The sequence below is a fragment of the Mirounga angustirostris genome, unplaced genomic scaffold (assembly GCF_029215605.1).
Source record: "Mirounga angustirostris isolate CCGP_5_RB_7025 unplaced genomic scaffold, mMirAng1.0.hap1 SCAF_11, whole genome shotgun sequence".
NCBI lineage: Eukaryota > Metazoa > Chordata > Mammalia > Carnivora > Phocidae > Mirounga > Mirounga angustirostris.
The window spans coordinates 121,776,550-121,796,608 of record NW_026991719.1 but is presented as its reverse complement, the minus strand read 5'-3'; the positions used below and the strand labels follow the sequence as shown (position 1 = coordinate 121,796,608).

General features: G+C 44.4%; 1 protein-coding gene across 3 annotated transcripts in view; it reads right to left on the bottom strand.

The window, feature by feature from the left end:
- Positions 1–20,059, bottom strand: part of AFF2 (ALF transcription elongation factor 2) — a 453,393-nt gene that overhangs the window by 75,003 nt on the left and 358,331 nt on the right. For all 3 annotated transcript variants that reach the window (XM_064574649.1, XM_064574647.1, XM_064574648.1), the window contains one exon: positions 11,563–11,600. In XM_064574649.1, the coding sequence (XP_064430719.1) occupies positions 11,563–11,600 (38 nt within the window). The remainder of the gene's footprint in view (positions 1–11,562; positions 11,601–20,059) is intronic.

Genomic DNA, 20,059 nt, shown 5'->3' with positions numbered 1-20,059 from the left:
AAAATTGAAATGAAGTGAGGGGAAGCTAACACCAACATGTATGAGATTCTGCTTTCTTTGAATGACACAAAGAACTCAATATATCTAATCATCTCTGTTATGCCCACTGGGGAACTGAGCTCCCGTATTATTGCACAAGGTTGCTTCTTGATTGCTGGAAACCCAAGTACTAAGCTATATGCCACTGACATATCCTGTTGGATCATGGGAATCGTTTTACTTTCCCTCTCTTGGTTTAAGTAAATAATAGTACTAATCTGGGCACAAAACTCATAAAAGAAGGGTGCCAACCAGTCAGCAGAGACCAGCCGTTTGGCTTTTACTCTCAGTGCCTGAATGATTTCAAACTCAGCGGTAGGCATTAGGCACATCATCTCTGATCAAGTTTTCTTGTGCTCTGATGAGTGGCCTAAGCACTGAGACTTTTAACAGGAGCACAACAGGGGGAATTGTCTCTCTCCTGCCTGCCGTAGGTTTTGCCTAAGAAACCAGAGGACTACTGCCTCTCAGGGGATGAGCATCCCCTCTGCTCTGTTTCCCTCTCTTGTGCATTCAACTATTCTTTCTGGCTTCCCCCACCCAACCCTTCTGCCTTCATGAATCAAATACGCTTTCAAGGACCTTTCCTCCAGCCCTTCAGAGTCAATGTCACTCCAGGGTTACCAGAGTCCCCTAAGGTGTGGCTTCTCTATCCGTTTCCTCCTTCCTTTCTTCCGTCCTAGAGGCTCAATATATTCCATCTATACTATTCTCAATTTCCACTTAGGGGAGGAGTTCGAGAGCTGGGCTACATTTCTGAATTGGGGTCTTCTGGTTAACAGTTAACAAAGTCAACAAGTGGGAAATGATTGATAGATGCACCTACAAAGGTAGCACGACAGCTTCAATATGCAGTATCACCCTTCTCTCTCCTCTTATCGTACCCTCCATAATTCTGCCCTGTCGTCCACCCAGGATCTTTGAGGACTTAAATCATTAGACAAAACGGTTTTCTGGTAAGCATCTGAAGTAAAAACTACAGGGAGTCTGGCCACGACTAATAAAACATTTCATAAGCATGTTAAAAGCTACAACTTCATTACTGACCTGTTACCAGTAAGTCCCCGACACAATTCAAAGTCAATTTCCCTAATATGTCCAGTTATTCTACCCGGCCTGAAGGATTGCTACTGAACGTGCTGCCTGGAGGAACGGAAAGATTGGGAACCGGAACAGTGCGTGCCCCTGGCGCCAGAAATTCTGTCCCATAGAGAGTCTCCTCCAGAGGTGATTTTCCAATAAAATCACCCTCGATTATTGCAAGCACAAGAGCAATCCCCGAGGAGATCAGGCAATTCAATTCTAGGAAATGCCATATGAGGCAAAATTAACCTTGTAGCAGTGTTATTTCCTAAAACCCGGTCTTGTGTTTTCGGTTTCTTTCATACATATCGATATAAAGTGAGGGCAACTGTTTCAACGCCATCACTGAGATGTGACCAAAGAACGTAATGACAGTACTTACATATTCATGAAATTAACACGAAATGAAGGAAAGCTTGTTTACTTTTACCACTTCTCAGAGTTACTGCCTACACCCTCGTGGCTGGAAATGTCTGTTAATCTGTGTGTCAAGCCTGGCTGAAGGACCAGCAGAGCCATCCAACTCCTGGGATGATCGGTCCATGGGGAAAGTTACCAAAAGCTTCTTCACGCTGTGCCAGTGAAGCATGGCGGAAGGATGAAGGGGAGATGGGTGGAGCATGGTGGGAAGGGGAGATCAGGGGCTTCTCAGGCTCCCAGCTCTGAGGAAGAGGGCAAGTGCAGGTGCTTTGGCACTGGCTGCTGTATGTCCCATCCTGCTAATTTCTGAGCATCGGGATGGCCTTTCAAAAATAGGAAATAGCACGTGTTGTCAGCTGTTAGTTTAATAACCTTTCTGTTTCCTTGTCCCATAGTGACAAAAATGTGTCTTCTGTCATTCTTGAAAATGCTTAATGACATCTAATGCAACTGCCCGTGCGTAACCCCAACCCATAGGAAGGCCAACATCTTTACCCCCGTGCCCTACCTTCAAAAGCAAGAGTGGGAAGATACCCTGAGTAGGAAGGTGGGTATAGACCAGAGGAAGGAATCAACCATCATCTGTGCGGTAAAATTCTAGGGCTATAAAGACAGTAAACTGAACTTTAAAATGCCTCAGAGTTAAACCAATATGGAATACAGAATATTTTAAAAGAAAGCTTGGTTCCGGGCACCTGGGTGGCTCAGTTGGTTAAGCGACTGCCTTCGGCTCAGGTCATGATCCTGGAGTCCCGGGATCGAGTCCCGCATCGGGCTCCCTGCTCGGCGGGGAGTCTGCTTCTCCCTCTGACCCTCCCCCCTCTCATGCTCTCTCTATCTCATTCTCTCTGTCTCAAATAAATAAATAAAATCTTTAAAAAAAAAAAAAAGAAAAGAAAGCTTGGTTCCTTTCCAGGAAAACTTAGTAACTCGTGCGAGGGCTAATAAGGAGTTCAGTAACTGTCCAAAGGGCAGTGCAAAATCAGGCTTACTCTAAGACTAAACTCATACAGAACTCAGATGGCTGAACTTCAAAGCTCCCTGCCCCGGCCCCCGATGCCTGCCATTCAACAAATATTGAGCTCCTGCTCTATGCCAGGTACTGTCTGAGGTGCTAGGGTTACAGTAGGGAATACAAAGTTCTTGCTCATATGGACTTTACATTCTTATGGGAAGTGACCCTCGAAAACACAGAGAGAGAGATGACAGCTAGAGAGATGGATCTGATAGACAGATACAGTATGATAATTGCTAAAGTGGAAAAGAAAAAGGAGGCCAGAGGGGATGGTGAGGGTACATGTGGGAGGAGTTGCTATTTTGCATGGGGTGGTTGTCCAATGCTGTCGTTCTTTGCAACAAACCCTTTAAAATTCCTCTTGGGGGCATTCATTATCCACAAAAGAAAATCACGATTATTTTGAACCAATAGCCACGTTCATTTCCTTGACTGACCACTTTTTCAACACCCATGGCTCTGAGTCACCATCTTGGATGAGTTTTGCAAAGTTAAAGCCACATTCAGAGATTTAGCACCCATCGCTAAGCACCAGCGGAAGAAGCTCACACGCACGTGACGGCATTCTGCACGTTGATCTCTCAACAGGCTTTGCACAACAGCGTCCTTCCGCCACCGTAGGGGGGCCCTCGTTGGGGTGGATTTAAAAACACATAGCATTTTTCTAGTTGCTTCATATATGTAAAGAGATGTTTCTATAGTGCTAGGAAATAGCAGGGTCTCCTGTTTCCTTTAAACATCCTCCCCTACGATCTTGTTTCAATCATGTCAAATCCATTTCTGGAAAGAGGTGGGGTTTAATCTATATCTGAGCAGCATACATCCATACGTGTAGAGAGTGCATACACACATATGCACCTACCGTTAAAGCAGGTTTGCGAGCGGGTCTAATTTGCTTAGTAAACTCTTGCATCAGGGTGGGAGGTGAATGAAACTTCCACTTCACCAGTGTTGATAATAATCTACATCTCTAGTGAGTGGGAGAGAGATGAATAAGGTGTGTCTAGTGGAGGTGCTATTAGCAGATTCCTGGCAACTCACACTGAAGGGTCTGATGATGCACAGGCAGGGAGTAGGAAGGAGCTCCCTGCCTGCCCTGGGCTTCCATGGAGGTATATAATCATACGCTCCCCGAAGCTGCTAAAAAATAAGCAAAAAGCCACAAGGCTTTTCTGAAATATTTTCCCCAACTACGTGGAATGCACATGTGGGAATATGGTCTTGGGAGAAGGATAACAGTCAAATATTAGCGGGTGATGAGGACAGGGAGACAGAAGAAAAGATTTCAGAACTTCTAGAGTTACGGCTGCTCTGCCTGCCCATCACCACCGATTCCATCTTGGATTTAAATTACTATGGATCATGAGGGCATATTGAGGTGCAGAGTATATAAATGTGTGTGTGTGTGTGTGTGTGTGTGTGTGTGTATAAAAAAACTGGGTTATAATGATATGTAATCTACCCCCATATGCTGTAAATTCTACAAATGGAAGCACTTCCCTGTGGGAGAATGGTTTACCTTTTTTTTTTTTTTTCTTTTTTTAATGTTGGCTTTCTAGACAACTGCTGTTGGTTTCGGCAAAAGCTTTAATAAAGCAGAAACTCTTTACTTCCTGTTTCAGTTCCTGGCCAAAGGGAGTCATTTCCATAGTTCTCTGTTCTCCCTCCCACAACTAGTAGTCAACTAAATAATACTTATGACCCCAGCCTCTTGACTATGAACGTATTTTTTGGGCGATGGAGGGCTGATTTACTGTTCGAAGCCCCATGCGTAGTTACCATGGGGGCATGCCTCATTTCCCTAGAAATCAAAATAGCCCTACTGTGCTTACGTCTATGGCTGATAAAAATACATTCAGAAAGAATTTTTATGTCTATGCAATGAACTCAGAAAATGAAGCTAGAATAACAGTGTTATGTGTCATGCCTAAAATACTAGATGTTTGAATAATGTGAAAGGAACCGTATGAAAGCAAAATGTTTAAAAATGTAAGAAACAATCAAGGGTGGATAAAGCCACAAGGGAACTGCCGGAGACTCAGAGGAACCCTATGTGAGCTGAGATTTACATAAAAGTCCACCGAGAAGGATTAGACAGATCTAATCAGGAAGGATTTGATATGTCTATTTCTCTGCAAACAGTTTTAAAAGGGTGGTTTATAATCCCTCCCTAACTCTAACCTTTACCTTTCTAGAACAAAAGAATCCTTTCGAGCATTTTATTAATTCCATCTACACTGCATTGTTCTCCTCTTAATGTCAGAAGTGGGACCCGAATCTTCCACTGAAAAAAAAAGTGGCCCCTCTCCTTGGCTGCCTCTACCTACCAGACATTGCTCACAACACAGTCTCTGCTTTCTTCCTGTCAGGCCGTTGGCAAGTGTTTTTCTGCTCTCTTGAATGGCTTCACCTGTACCATTCACCCGGGGACTCCTGCGGAGCGAGGGCGAGCCCGCTCCAAGCAGGTGCTCTTTCCTCTGTCTGTGCCTCGTGGGATGCAGCACTCGCTTTCCTCTGCATTATTCGCAGAGCCCGTCTATTCTGTAGCGCAATGAGGGGGCCCGTTTCCTTAGGAGAGCATGAGGACCTTCAGGGCAGATCCTGTACCTTACTCATGTCCCCATCAACTGAGCCCAGAACAATTCATGTTTGTCAAAAGAATATATGTGCATGGCTTGCTTGAATTTCTAGCAGATCAGCTATGTGATGCTGAGTTTTCAACAGCCTTCTGAAAGACTGCTGAGTGGTAATGTTAACATAAAATTTGAGCTGTAACTCCTATGTACCGAAAAATGGGTTGGACCGTGTGAATGGATGAAAGAGTTGTCTGTTCTTGTCTAAGCCGCACATGCTAAGAAGCACAGAGTTAGAAAGTAAGACAGTACCTTATGAAGTACCAGATAAAGAAGTATTTTATGAATGCTGTTGCTGAAAAAGTAGCTTCATTTCCTTTAAAGTGGTTTGATCCCACGTTTGCTGGCTGGTGTGAGGTCCCTCTGCTTCACCAGTAAATGGGTGCTTGCTACTTCCATTTCATCATAAGAAAAGGCGCTCGTGCTTTTGAAAAGATCAGTGATGCTAATGAGACAAGCCAACGTGCTTGGAGTTTTGAAGAAACTCTTCCTTATCGATATAAAGTTACCATAAGTGCAGTTGGCCTAATTGTCCAAGTGCCTGCAAACGCTGGTTCGTTACTTCTGAAAACGTTTGATGCCATACCATGCTCTAAGAAAACAAACTATTACACAAAGTTAGCTAATAGGACTTTAAAAACCAATCACAAGTTTGGAAGTGAACGTGTGTGTCCTAAGAGGTGACGCCGAGAAAGAGGCAGAGGGTCCAAGGTGGAGAGAATTATCTGGCACCTTGGGGTTCTGGGCAGTCTGTTCTCCAGGGCTCAGTTGCCTTGTCTGGGACTGCCTAGACGACGCCACTCCGATTACCAATGAAAAGGGGGATGTCCAGAAATTTGTGCTATGCAGATGACTGCTGGAACCTTCCGCATCCAATTATAGCTACTGGACAACATGTTGCTGTCTTTCCTTCGACTACCCTTAAAATGCCCAGAGCTGGTTAGAGACAGCTTAGACTTTTGCTGGCAGCGTGGGGAGCGCACAGGGCTGGGTGCCTCACTGTCAGGAAACGAGTGGTCATCATAAATCTCCGAGGGACCCAACCCTAAAATGTCCATTCCCCTCACTGAGGACTGTCCCTCAGTATAGTCCCAATCCATAAAAATCATTTAGAGTGTGAAACCGTAAAAGATACACAGGAGATACTTTATCACTTTGGACTTGGGGGATTTCTCTCTTTTCCACGGTTGACTTTCTAATTCAGCTGCTCATTTCAAATATCTTTGTTAGGGATGGGACGTAAGGTATGAGGCCCTAGGTTTCTCAAACTGCCAGGCTCCCATGTGGTCATTGTATTTCCCATGGACCTGAGCATCCAGTTTTGTATTCCATGAAGTGCCGTGCCAGGCAAGGCTGTCCTCTCGGCAAACAGGGGCACTCCAGGAAAAGGATGTGATAGCACATGCCAAACTGTGGTGCTGGAGCCTTTTATTCCTAAAGGAGATGATCCTGCAGGACTAGTGTTTGGCAGAACACAGCACAGAATCCACTGTCTTCTCAGTCTGAGAAGATGTGGTGATTCCAGTGATATTCTGCACAGCTTCAAGAGCATCACAAGAGATACAGACTCCGACTGCAAAATTACTTTTGGTTGTAAGGGGTCATTTAAATGACTCACCCCAATGTTCTGGGAGCCACGCCGATCTTCTATCTAACATATCTCTTTAAGACTCTAATGATGTGGCTTCTTGGCCCTCATTTCACAAGTACACGAGGCAGAAATGATGGGAAAAGACACTGTGTATGTGTGTGTGTGTGTGTGCATGTATGTGAATAAACGTGTATTATATATGCGATGTTTATAATGTATGTGCTTGTATGCATCTATATCAAATTTGAACATCAAATATTTCCTAAAATAATTACAAAACAGGCTTTCAAGCTTCGGCTTTTTTTCAAGAGCTGGAAGCACCATACAAATAATGTAGCTGAGGAAGGAACATTTCCCATTTCATACCAGAAGTTAGTCTTAGATTGAGGACTAGATCCCAGGTCTATGGACTCTTCGTTTATGTTTAATAATAGGGCACTCGATGACAATTCACAGTAGCCAGTTAGGGCTCTTCAATGCTATTTGACTCCACCGAGCTCATCGCTTTCATCTGGATAAGCCCTGAGGTCCCTAAGTCACCATTTCTGAGCCTTGGTTTCCAACCTCAGCACTGGTGGCTCGAACCAACAGTCTTTAAAGTCCTGGTGCAAATGTCCCCCCCCCACCCTTCTCCAAGAGCGCTAACTAGAAGCGCTTTCTGTCCTTAGAGCTTCCGACGTCCTTTGTCTGTTTCCTACTTAACAAACATCTCTATCTTGTATTTAGTTCTTTACAAACTGATTTTATCTCTCGTACTGGACTCTAAACTCCTCGAGGGTAAGACCTGTGTCAGATTTATTTTTAATTCTCTCAGCCTCTATCACAGTTCCCGGAATGCTGTAGCTTCTCAATAAATATTCATTGGATGAATAAATGAATAATGCACAAACACCATGGTCAGGACAATCTTCGTGGCTATTTGTCATTTTCAATCATGAAACCACCGTATCTGTAAGATGGATTGGTTCCTAAATAAAGCTGTAATTTCCTAAGCAGAGTGGATTCTGATCCTGATTTGTGAAAGACAACAACTACGTTGTTTAACGTTGTTAAAGTGTAAAAGCAAGGAAGAATGTTATGCTTGACAACTGTGCTCTCGCTCACTCGCTCTCCCTCCCCCTCTCCCTCCCCCTCTCCCTCCCTCCCTCTTTCTCTCTCTCTCTCTCTTTTGGTAACAGATGTCAACCTCGGTTAGATTCAACTCAACTTATTAGTGCATGGCTTTTAGCCAAAAGCAATTCACATATGTCTTAATAACAGAAATGTGTTTTTAAAAAAATGTATGTGATAAGTCACATATGGTAGAAGAAATCTGTACATCTCTCAGGCCTTGTTGTCACAATGAAAGCTTGAAGATAATTGCTGCAGAACATTAACATACAAGTGAAAGTCTCTCTGACACATTAAAGAGCCACACTTTGAACATACTAATCAAGCTTTGATACCGGCATGGCTCCAACAGACTGAGAAATACACCAGCATCTCTTGTCCTGATCACTGATCTTAAGAACATTCAATTTTGATTCTTACCCTCAGAGGTAATATTTAATGTTTTAAGGTAAAATCATTAGTGTATCCAGATACATTATGTGCTTACATTCACTAAGCATATACTTAATTTCTCCTTTATATGGAGTGTAATTAATGTGTACCACAGTCTCCCTATGGTGAAGAAAGTGGCTTACAACCATGAAGGTATTAAAAGTAAATTGACAAGTGGCTGAGAAATAGGGAAGAGGAGGCAAACCTTTAGAGAGGAAAACAGGCAAACTAAATGGATATTGTAACTCATTTACCATGGCTCTAATGGAAAGTTTGCTCAGCCTGAGTTAGATTTTGGGAAGTAACAGAATTTTAGAACGTGCATATGCCTTTTGCAAGCTATCCATCCACACGCAACTTGGAAGACAAGCAGTAAGGCTCTGGCTCTGTGCTCACTGGTTTCCAAGGCATTGTTGCCCTGTCAATGGATCTCATATCCATAATGACTTCAAAGATAGTAAGTTTAGAGTGGTCTCTTTGCTCTGAATGAGAACTGTGTGGTACATCAGCCCCAGAAAGTCCAGAACACAGGGAAAGGGCTCAGTCAATGCTTCCTCAATGTTTTAAAGGACAAGGGTGTGTGGGGGGGTGATAGTTTAACCCTTACAGTCAGGGAAAAGTGCACCTTTGTGCCTTTTTCTACCTGACCAGCTAGAGCATGGGTCTGCAAAGGTTTTCTGTAATGGGCCAGATAGTAAATAGTTTCCGTTTTGTGGTTTGTACAATCTCTGTCGCAACTAATCTCTGCCACCATGGCACAAAAGGAGCCATAGATAATATGGAAACAAATGAGTATCGCTGTGTGCCAATAGAGCTTTTTTTATAGACACTGAAATTTGAATTTCATGTAATTTTCACATGTCACAAACGATTCTTCTCATTTCTTTTCCCCAACCATTTGCCAAACTCTGCACCAGAGGATGACATCCAATCACACATATGATCATCTGCACCAATCTGTGTTCAGGCTTTAGTTGTAAATGCCTCCAGACCTCGACTTTTCCAGCAAGACTATACACACTTTCCATTGTATGCTCAATCAAATGTTAATTCTGACATACAAGAGCAAGCCAGTACCTGGTCCGAGGCAGAGCAGCGAGAATGAGCCAGAGCAACGTGGGAGCACTTTATACCTGGCATGACTCAAGAATAGGATAATGGATGACTTGATCAGTTACAACACATGGCCCCCTCCGATCTGACACTCTAGTGTGGGGCCACCAGTCTCATTAAGCCTCCAGGCCAGGTTTCTGGAAGGACTGCTCTCTGGGATGTGTCCAATTTGTTTACCTGTTCATTCATTCAGGAGAACATGTATTTGGGGTCTCAGTGCACCCCATGTAACTGAAATTCTCGGTCAGACATCAGAAACAGAAAGAGGGCCACTATACATAAAACTTCAAAAAACTCTGCTTCTGCTTCTGCTCTGCTATCGGGCAGTGTTCACGAACCATGCTCTGGGATTTCTGTCCCTGAGCTGAGGTCTTGAAGAGGTCTTCTTCTTCAAGTGCCCAGTGGTTGTGGCTGGGCAGTTGGGGTACCTATTGTGAGCGCACATGCAGCGGGACACCCAAATGCACACCGAGAACAGTTCCTTATTCAGTTAGAAGACAATTCTAAACATCTACCGGTTGATCGCGACTGAGGCTTACTATTGAGCAGATTTTCAAATCTATTTAAAGGTAAAACGCTCCATATTCTATTACTAATCATTTGGTTCTTCTAGTTTTCCTGTTTTCTCTTTACGATATTCCTTAAAGTGCTAGACGTTAGATGGAGTCTGCACTGTGAATTAACCAGAGCTCATAAAAAATATAATTATCTGTAGGGTCGAATCCTCACAAGGAGCAGAGAGAAAACTGGTCCCACTCCAGGCCACTAGAGTCTGATTGCACGTAGCCCCGTATACTACCAATGGGCTGTCCTGTGCATGCCAAGATGGAGCCTGAGCCTTACTTCCTATCAGGACGGCTTGAACTTGGAGATGTTTGTCCCACTGAGGGCCTGGGTTTACACTCCTCCAGCCCTTGCCCCATCCCTTGTGACCCGGGGCACACATCTGCACACTGGAGGACTGGAGGGAAGGGTGCAATCAGACTAGGGGAAAGAAGATCACTAATGGCCCAACCAGGGACCGGCAGTCCTGGCCTTGGCCTCATTAGCACCACCCTCTAATCCCGCCTTCAGGGCACAGACAGAAAAGAAATCAGGCTGCAGAGAAGATTTCAACCCCAATCAAACAACCAGGCAAAAACTCAGCTACCGGAAATACTCCCATAGGATGACTATAGCATAGTATATCTCCAGACTACAGATGCTCCTCCAGAGGCTACAAAAGCCGATAAGGAATATTCTGTGGCCTACGAAAAATTAAATTTAAAAACAAAGTACACAGAAACTTTTGGAAAAAATGAATTGGAGCCTGGTACCCACTACAGTGAAAGTCAGCTATCATAAATTAACACAGAGCTCCTAGAAATGTGAGATTGTGATAACCCAGCAAAGAGAGCAGGACTTCCCGAGGCCACGTGGCTGGTGGGCCTGGTCCGCATAACACTGCACTCAGATGTCACAAACCCAAATGACAAAACAAACATCCTTCTTAATTTGAAAGTCTCCCTTCTGGAAGAGACAGGATGTCTAAGATGTACTATGTTTAAAAGAGTGCTGTGCTGCTTGTTTATAATTTAAGAGTGCCCCATAAAACGCCTTGGAAATAGCTCTCTGTTAGCTAGAAAAACCTTTGGTTAAATATCTTTTTATGAGCTTTTCATTAACAGAGTAGCAAGGCCTTGATGCCAAGGTGCCAAACCTCCCCACGTGGCTGGAAATCACTTGGCACATTTTCAGCCATTTCAGTCTCTGTCATAGGTCCAAGGTTTGCAATTAAAAATATAATCTTTTTAGCATGTGCAAGACCCAAAGGCTTGAAGTACCATGCATTGAATAGGATTATAATAGTATTTGGCAGCTCTTCACGGATGGCACATATTAATTTCTGTAAACTGGGCACAACTTGGGGCACTTCCTCATCAGGACCACAGGAAAAAATCAAATCAAAATCAAAGCTAGTCCCCGTTCAATTGGAGATTTGGGTTTTGTGTTTTGGTGGTTTCCCCCCTTGTTTGTTTTTGTTTTCGATCGTCATAGAGATGAACTCAAAATTCAAGGTCTCTTTTGCCACACACGCACGGAGTCCATTCAAATTAAAATTTCCAAAAAATAAAAAAATAACTTACTTCACAGGATTATTCTTAGGTTTCGCCTTTTCAACAGCCTGTAAACAGAAGAAAAAAATGCAATTAGACAACATTAGCAGGCATAATCTTCACAACTAGTTACCAAAACAATAAGCAGTATAAGACGCTCTTCCAAAACATAAGGACCTAACTGAAGCAGGCTGCTTGCGATAAGCAGACTGGAGACACAGAGAGCAATTTTCCTCTCTCTCTGCCTTGCACTCAGATCTTAGCCCCTGGGTGGGCCTGCTTGGGTTGTTATGACAGGGTGGGGAGGCAGGCGTGTGGGCGGGGGGAGGAGGGATGATCATGGGCACATCTAGGACTTCGAGATTTGTGGTGAGGACCCGTTTACCCTGTGTGACTCCTGACACCTGGCTGCACCTGCATGGTGAGAGCAAGGCCAAAGTAGCCATTTCTAAAATCATTTTTATTAGCGGACACCACAAAAGGCCAAGGGATGACCGACTGCTCGGATCAATCTCCTCCTGTGGAACCTTTAAGAAAACACACACCAAATCATCGAAATGAGGAAATCTCTGGGCCTCTCGGCCTGTGTCGCCTTAGACATGGAGCCTGGTTCCAGTTTATTGCTGAACCCATTGATCTGTGTACAGTCCATTTATCATTCATGAAAAGAGCTAGTGATCTTCACAGTATATTAGAAGAAACAACTCAGATCATCTGTCAACAGCCCTCTTATTTCTGTTTCCCTCTCCACAGGGATTGCATCTCCTTCGATTCTTCTGGAATTAAAATGTTGCTAAGCAACACAGCTGGGGGCGCTGATGGCAGAATGGCTACAGTCTATCAAACTGTTTAAGCACCTGGAGGGTTTTAGTGATGATTTTTTTCATACTTCTGTAGAATAATTACGTAATCAGAACCAAACTTGTACTCCCCTAGACTTTTGCAGAGTATAGAAATAATATTTAATATGGAGAGCGTCGAAGCAGTGGTTTGGCAATCTCCAGGATCTTCAGACCCTTTTAAAAAGTGTCCATTCGGAGACCTTTATATTTGTGACTCCTGGACATGGGCAACGGCAGCTACTTATAACACCGGACTTGGCATTCTGGGTGACCGGTGTGGAAGTAAGTACCCCGGACCCTTCCATGCACAACAACAGCTCAACGCACTCCGGAGCCATTTTTTAAAAATAAATGAAACACTTCTCAATTTTAGAGATTAGCGTTGGAAATTCAAGTCCTTCTCTTCTATTAAATCTCAGGTTCTGTTGCTAGGTAAATACCCATTAATATTTGGGCACTTTCTTTGGCTCTTGGTGGCAAAAATCATCTTCTCACCATCTGTGCCTGAGGTTGAATTTTGGCAAGCGATGGAACAGCAAGCAAGCGAGAGCGGGAGGTAACAGGTAAAAACGATAAAACAAGCAATATGTGTGTAGCCGGCCCAAGTCACGTCTCACAGGTAGTTAGGATACGAAAGTCTGTCCCTGAGCAGGTCTGGCCCTGGAAAGGATGTGGGAAGGAACAGGCGGACCCAGTCTGCCCACCCGTGCACACCTACACCTTCCTTCTCTACCACCCTTTCTCCCCTAGTCCTGGCTGCTTTGGAATGGCATATGGTAGGGGCGGAAGACATGTCACTGTGGAAATCACAGGAACCCACTTTCCCCTGTCCCTTACAATCCAAACGAGTCTGTTCCTGAAGACTTAGCTTATCGTAAAGTCACAAGCATGGTGTTCAAGGGGTTTCCTTTGAAAGCAGAAGACAGGGAGGGAGAAATCACAGTGACATTGCTTAACCTAGCTTTCACTCAGTGACACGGTTTTTGAAAATGTCTTCTCTTCTCTGTGCCTCAGGACTGTCAATTAGACCCAGTTAGTTTTCTCTGATCAGGAGAAACATAATCATGTTCAAGGTCAGTTTCTTTGAAACCTATGTCTTTTCATACAGCCATCATAGGAAAATAACTTCATTCAAATGAATGTTTTCTGGGCTGCTTAGCTATTGATTGAAAATGTCTCTGCTGAGAGGTTCTCTTTTCTTTGGAAATTAACTCGGGATCATTCCAGAGTGCCAACAACTTTAGTCAGACGTGCTCACGTCATCCTCCTGTGTGCTCACCACCTTTCATCTCTAAGCTAAATGGTCACAGGGAGTCTCTGCCAGACCCGAGACAGAGCTCGCAATTTGTGTTCTTTGCTTCCGCTATAATGTGACACTGTGTTCAGCCCGCCATAGAGAATTATTCAACTCAGAGACTTCGAACGAAAGTTAAGTGAATTATTTGTGGGAGAACTATGTATGTCTTTAAGGTCTAAGAAGTAGTCTACAAAAAAAAAAAAATGCAAGGAGAACATTCCTCTTTTGAGATAACGGGACATGAAAACACCAATCCCATGTTCCGAAATGTGCAAAAGGAGGGGAATCAAAATGAAATGATCTCGTGTAATTCATCCACATTAAGAGGGTTGCATATTGGGATTACAGCTCATTTTGAGTTTAAAAACATACATTAAAGTAATTTAAACTGATTGGAAGATGGAGGCTAGATAGTTAACACTCACGCTGCTTTAATTTGCAACATCTATATGCTTTTTAAAACCTATATTCTACTTATTTTGTGCCACGTTCCCCTAACATGATACTTATCTTGCCATTAAGGAAGCTCTAGTATAAGAAAGGATGATACGATAAATTAAAATGATAGAAAATAGATTCCACTGTGGTGTGGCGAGAGGCTGCAGGCTACGGTGGAAAGAGTGATGAGTGGGAAATCCAGAAACCCGGGATCGGCACCCAGTTTCGCTGCCTACTTTCATCAGGACTTTAGCAAGGTGGCTGACACTTCTGAATCTGTTTCCTCATTTTAAAACTGAAGATAATCATTCCTGTCCCATCTATATCAAGGATGGGTGGGAGGAGCCAGCATCCACGGCGGCGCTCTAGAAACCGTCGTGCGCTATGTAAATGCATTGCCTGCGGACCCTGCTTTCGGGCTTCAGGGCACACGTCTGCACGGCCAGAGAGTTTATGGGCTTGCTGACTTGGGGACCCGCTGCCGTATTGAACCCATGCAGTTATTCCAATGAGGATTATAGGAGCCACTCTGTTCCTCTCTCCACATCAGGAGCAGTTCTGGGCTAAATAGAATGTTTCTGTCTGAGAAGTCTGACTCGAGGGAGATCTGGATGTGTTCAGATCCTGACCCGCCTAGGCCAGCAGGAGAGACCCCTGCGCCTTCACACAGGCCTGTCCTGAACCTTCTCGGGGGCTGGTGCAGGTGCATATACTCAAATCTCTCTGTCTCCCTCTCTCCCTCTCCCCTACCCCTCCTCCACAAGGCAGCCTAGGAAGCCTCCCTCCTTTCCAGGTGACTCCTCCGGCAGTGGTCCCCCCTTTCATACCTCACCCCAGGAGGAGGGCACTTTGCTTTTTCACTAACATTTGACCCTGAGGTGAGCCTCCTCTGTCATATGGCATCTTGAAAAATTATATGCCCAGGGAGAAGGCACTTCTCTCATTCCAAGGAGTGTTTATGAACTGATTCTTCTCTCATTACTAGCATTGTACTATTCATGGTATCCTGCTACGCGGCAAATTTATTTCCTCAGGAGGGATGATGTGGCTAAGGACATGCTCACAGTTGCTCACTCATTAAATCTATCTTCCTAAAAATAAGAAGGACCTTGTCTTTCTGTTATGCAGAGAATCTTCTGGCTCCACTGAAGCCCAAGTGACTCAGGGACTATACTGAATTATGTGAACCATAAAAACTATAGAGCTATCATGAGAAAATAGAAGGAAGGAAGGAAAGAAAGAAGGAAGGAGAGAAAATGGCTATCTCTTGAGTCCTGTCCTCCACGGCAAACATGTTTTTTTAGGGAGAAAGTGGTACATATAATCTATAGATGGATCTAACTTTAAAAAAAATTCTTTGGTAATTCTGTCCCAGTTTTATTCTAATCCAACAAACACATATACTACATTTATTTTAAAAAATGGGAGAATCTTGGGGCGCCTGGGTGGCTCAGTCAGTTAAGTGTATGACTCTTGATTTCGGCTCAGGTCATGATCTCGGGGTCCTGAGATCAAGCTCCGTGTCCAGCTCCACACTCAGCGGGGAGTCCGCTTAAGATTCTCTCTCTTCCTCTCCCTCTGCCCCTCTCCCTGATCACAGGCTCTCTCTCTCTCAAATAAATAAATAAGCCTTAAAAAAAAATTTAAAAATGAGAGGATCTTTTCAGGTTTTAAGAAGCATCCCCTGAACCGTGGTATCCAGACTTACCATAATACCTTTCCCCTGCCCCCATATTGGCAGAAAACAGACCCAATAGAGTATGTTTCCTCTTTGTTGAGACTGTCAAGGTGAGCGCTTAGAGGGCCTAGACATACTGTAGTGGTGGACTCATTTTACAGGGCTATGTGTTCAGGTGCTGCTTTTTTCCTTAATCAATAATAATGCTGCCAGTCAAGCATAAAATGTGATTCTACTAGCTTTTACCTTTCCTGCTTATACGTTTTTTTCCTGGTGTTCTGCTAGCAGATGCACCCAAGTTGGGTCTATACAATACATTTCTTTTTTTTTTTTTTAAGATTTTATTTATTTATTTGATAGGGAGAGACACAGCGAAAGAGGGAACACAAGCAGGGGGAGTGGGAGAGAGAGAAGCAGGCCCCCCGAGGAGCAGGGAGCCTGATGCGGGACTCGATCCCAGGACCCTGGGATCATGACCTGAGCCCAAGGCAGACGCTTAACGACTGAGCCACCCAGGTGCCCACAATACATTTCTTGATTAAAAAAAAGTGAGAAGTCAGTCATCCAGATAATTTTAAATAACTGAACATTGGGCATTATGGACATGAGACAGAAGAACAATCGATTGCATTGCTTTTGAGTTTCTATGTTTTGCCTTTTTTAACTTTTCACAGGGCTGGTCCATGAAACACAGCCATACCTTAACCTAGTGACATGTATTGGTAAATTGTATTGATCGCTTAAGTTCAGAAGAGAAAACTCCTCTATTAACAAATGAACTCATCATTAGGGTATTCAGATGGTCTAAAATCAATACCTCCAGAATTGGTTAAATCAATTAAAGAGACATATACTTAGAACACTTGCCCAAATATAAAAATGAATTGCTTAATTACAGCATTTAAATAGATTTCACTGGAATGAGTAAAACAGCCAGAGGCTTATATTATCTCCTATAGGCTGGGGTTTCAGCTGGCAGCACACGCGCGCATAGCCAGGATTGCAAATTAAGAGGAGAAAATGTCACTCAGCATTTTGCAACACCTAGATGCCTGCTTGAATTTCTGACTTCATATCCAGGGCCTGAAATCTTTAGGAAAACACCACCTATTGTATTTCCCTCTCTGGATAGGGGCCCAGGAGGAAATGTGGAAATGTCAGTTGTTTGAACCCTGAACTTACATGTTCTCTCTCCTTAGAGTATTGGGCTTCTCCCATCTTAATTTAATTCACTGCATTCCGTGCATCTATGAAGTAGGCCTGTGCTAGACATAAAAGGGGCAGCCAGAGAATTCTGACCAGCAGAGCTTGGAGGAAATTCATCCCAGGTGGAGGGCACTGCATCTCGCACCTAATAATCCCTTAATAAACACTGACCAGATAAACGAGTGGGGGCTGAGCGTTGAGTCTGAGCGGTCTGAGCACTGCTGTGGGCGTGGAAGGGCGCGGGAGGAAAAGCCGAGCTCTAGGACACATGCATCTGGATCGGAGGTGCTGCAAGGCCCCTGAGACTTGTCTTCACACCACAGAGAGGACGAGGATGAGGAGTCCGGGCTGCCGGGGCGGATTTCTCAGCCAGCTCCCGGGCAACAGGCCATGTCCCCTCACTCTTCCTGCAGCTAGGCGCTCGCTCCATCCTCATTACCGCTCCCCCAGACACTGGCCACTGCCCCTCCGCCGCTCTGCCGGTCTCCCCGTTCTCCCCCCCTTTGATGCTCCACTTTCATCCGTACTTTCTCGGAGTCCTTCATGGCTCCTCACCCCTCACTGAATTCCTAATCAGCTTCACCCACCCCACCGTTCGAGACCCTGCCAGTGCCAGCTGAACGGCGGCCTCCGAGCAGGTCCGCTTGGCCCCGTGTGTGGAGTCTGCTAACCAGTAGTTGTTTTTCAAGTGTCTTTAGCAAGTTCCACGTGTCAACTGGTGATTTGGTTTATAACTAAAGTTTTGATCTGTTGTAACTTAATGAAAAATGCACGGTCTTTGGTGAAGAAGCACGTTTCACTCATAAGAGTCTTCCTTGACGTTAATCATTCTCTAAGTGGAGTAAATATGGAGACACCAGGCACAGCATCTCAGCATTGGCTGGAGCGACTTATTCTCCCCAATAGAAGGGCCAATGTAAGAGGCACTCGGTTACTCTGTTCCCCTGGGTGTATGGATTTGAAAATTCAATTTCCTTCCCCCCTGCCAATCTGAGCCCTCTTGCCCCTGGTGCTAGAGAGACCCCCCCCCTCGCAAAATGACATGTGTCTTGCAGTGGGAGACAATCAATACCTAATAGAGATGCTCTCCATACCACATGTGACCAGGAACACGGGAAGGGTATTCTTAGTGCATAGTAGGTACCCAATGGTATAAAAGTATTCTACAACCTACATGGGAGTGAATACTGATGATGCATCCTTAGCCTGAACATCCTAATGTATTCAGGCTTTCTGTCCCTTTACAGCACGTTATACTCTGGGCGATGACATCATATCCATCATTAGAAAACCCACTAGAGGGACGCCTGGGTGGCTCAGTCAGTTAAGCGGCTGCCTTCGGCTCAGGTCATGATCCCAGGGTCCTGGGATCGAGCCCCATGTCGGGCGCCCTGCTCAGCAGGGAGCCTGCTTCTCCCTCACCCTCTGCCTATAGCTCTGCCTACTTGTGCTCTTTGTCAAATAAGAATCTTTAAAAAAAAAAAAAAACCCATTAGTCTCCCACCTGTGAGTCTCCTTTCCTCTCACACTCATAATACTTCTGTCACCTTTCATTCTAACCAATTGGCTATAAACCGGAGGTTCCCACGACCCCCTCCTCAGGTTCGACTAATTGGCTGGAGTGGCTCACAGAACTTGGGCCAACAGTTTACTCATGTCTACCAGTTTGTTAAAAGACACGATCAAAGAGACAGATGGACAGCCAGGTGAAGAGATAACATGGGGCGAGGTCTGGGTGTGTCCCGTGTGTGTGTGTGTGTGTGTGTGTGTGTGTGTGTGTGTGTGTGTGTGGAGAGTGGGGGAACAGGGAGTTTCAAGCTGCTAATCATGACTTGGTCTTTCTGGTGAGAAGCTCCCATCCAGGAGCCCACGCAGAGTCACCTCCTTAGAACACTCCTATCACCCAGGAAATTCCAAGGGATTTCATGCCCTGTGTCAGGAACTGGGGTCAAAGACCAAATGTCAGAACAAAAGATGCTCCTAGTGCTCTTACCAAATTAGGAAATTGCAAGGGTCTTAGGAGCCCCATGCCAGGAACCAGGCACAGAGACCAATATATCAATACACATTTTCTATTATCTCATAACACCAAATACCAACTGATGTCTCTGTGCCCCAGTGTCCTTACTGGGCAACATGAGGCAGCTGGAATAAAGGCACTCTATGGCCATTTTAAGGTCTGGTATTCTATATTCATACACAAGTACTGCAGACTATATACATACATGACTCAGGGATAAATATGGAACCTGAGCCTACCTCCATTAGCAATAAACAAGATTGATTACCAAGTTCATAAATGTTTCTAATATTCTAGAGAATCCTGTGGGGTACTCTGTGAAATATGGGTTATGCCATCCCATACATTCTGGAAGCATCTGCTGCTTTTATCTGCCCATCTATTTGAATTTTGAGTAGTTAATCTTAGGTTGGTATCTAATCTCATATTTGGTACCTCTTCTGTGTATTTACAATGCCTATGCTCTTTGCTCTTACTAAATAAATAGAAAATGCATACACACACACATATATATGTATATGTATATATACATATATATATAGCTGTTTAGGAATAAGATAGATTCTGTTTCCCATTCAGGACAATATCCTGGATGTTTGTAGCCTGCCTGTAGCTTTTCCAGCAGATGGCAGATATTTGGGGAACAGAGTAAAGCCTTCTTGGGCCCTAAACCAAAGTCGCAGTATATTTTTCAAAGCCAGCACATACATTTCAAAATCTCACATTTTCAGGCTGGCAGTGTTTTATTACCCAGCTTTTACTGGAGATGTTCATATTGCTCCAGTATATGCTAGAACCCTGATTAAATTCAAGACTTGGAAACTTCCAATAAACTTCCAGTACACATGGTACGCTGCCTGGGGCTTGTTGGCTAATGACTCCGAGCCAGGACCTCCAGGCTCCAACTGTGGATCTGGGACCCAAACTGGGGCGATGAAGGGGCCTAAGAAAAAGGACATGCTTGGACCCAAGCAAAGGGTGCAGTGAGAGTGCAGACTTAGTGATCCCCGCTTCCCAGGGGTGACTGCTACCCCTGCCCCTGCCCC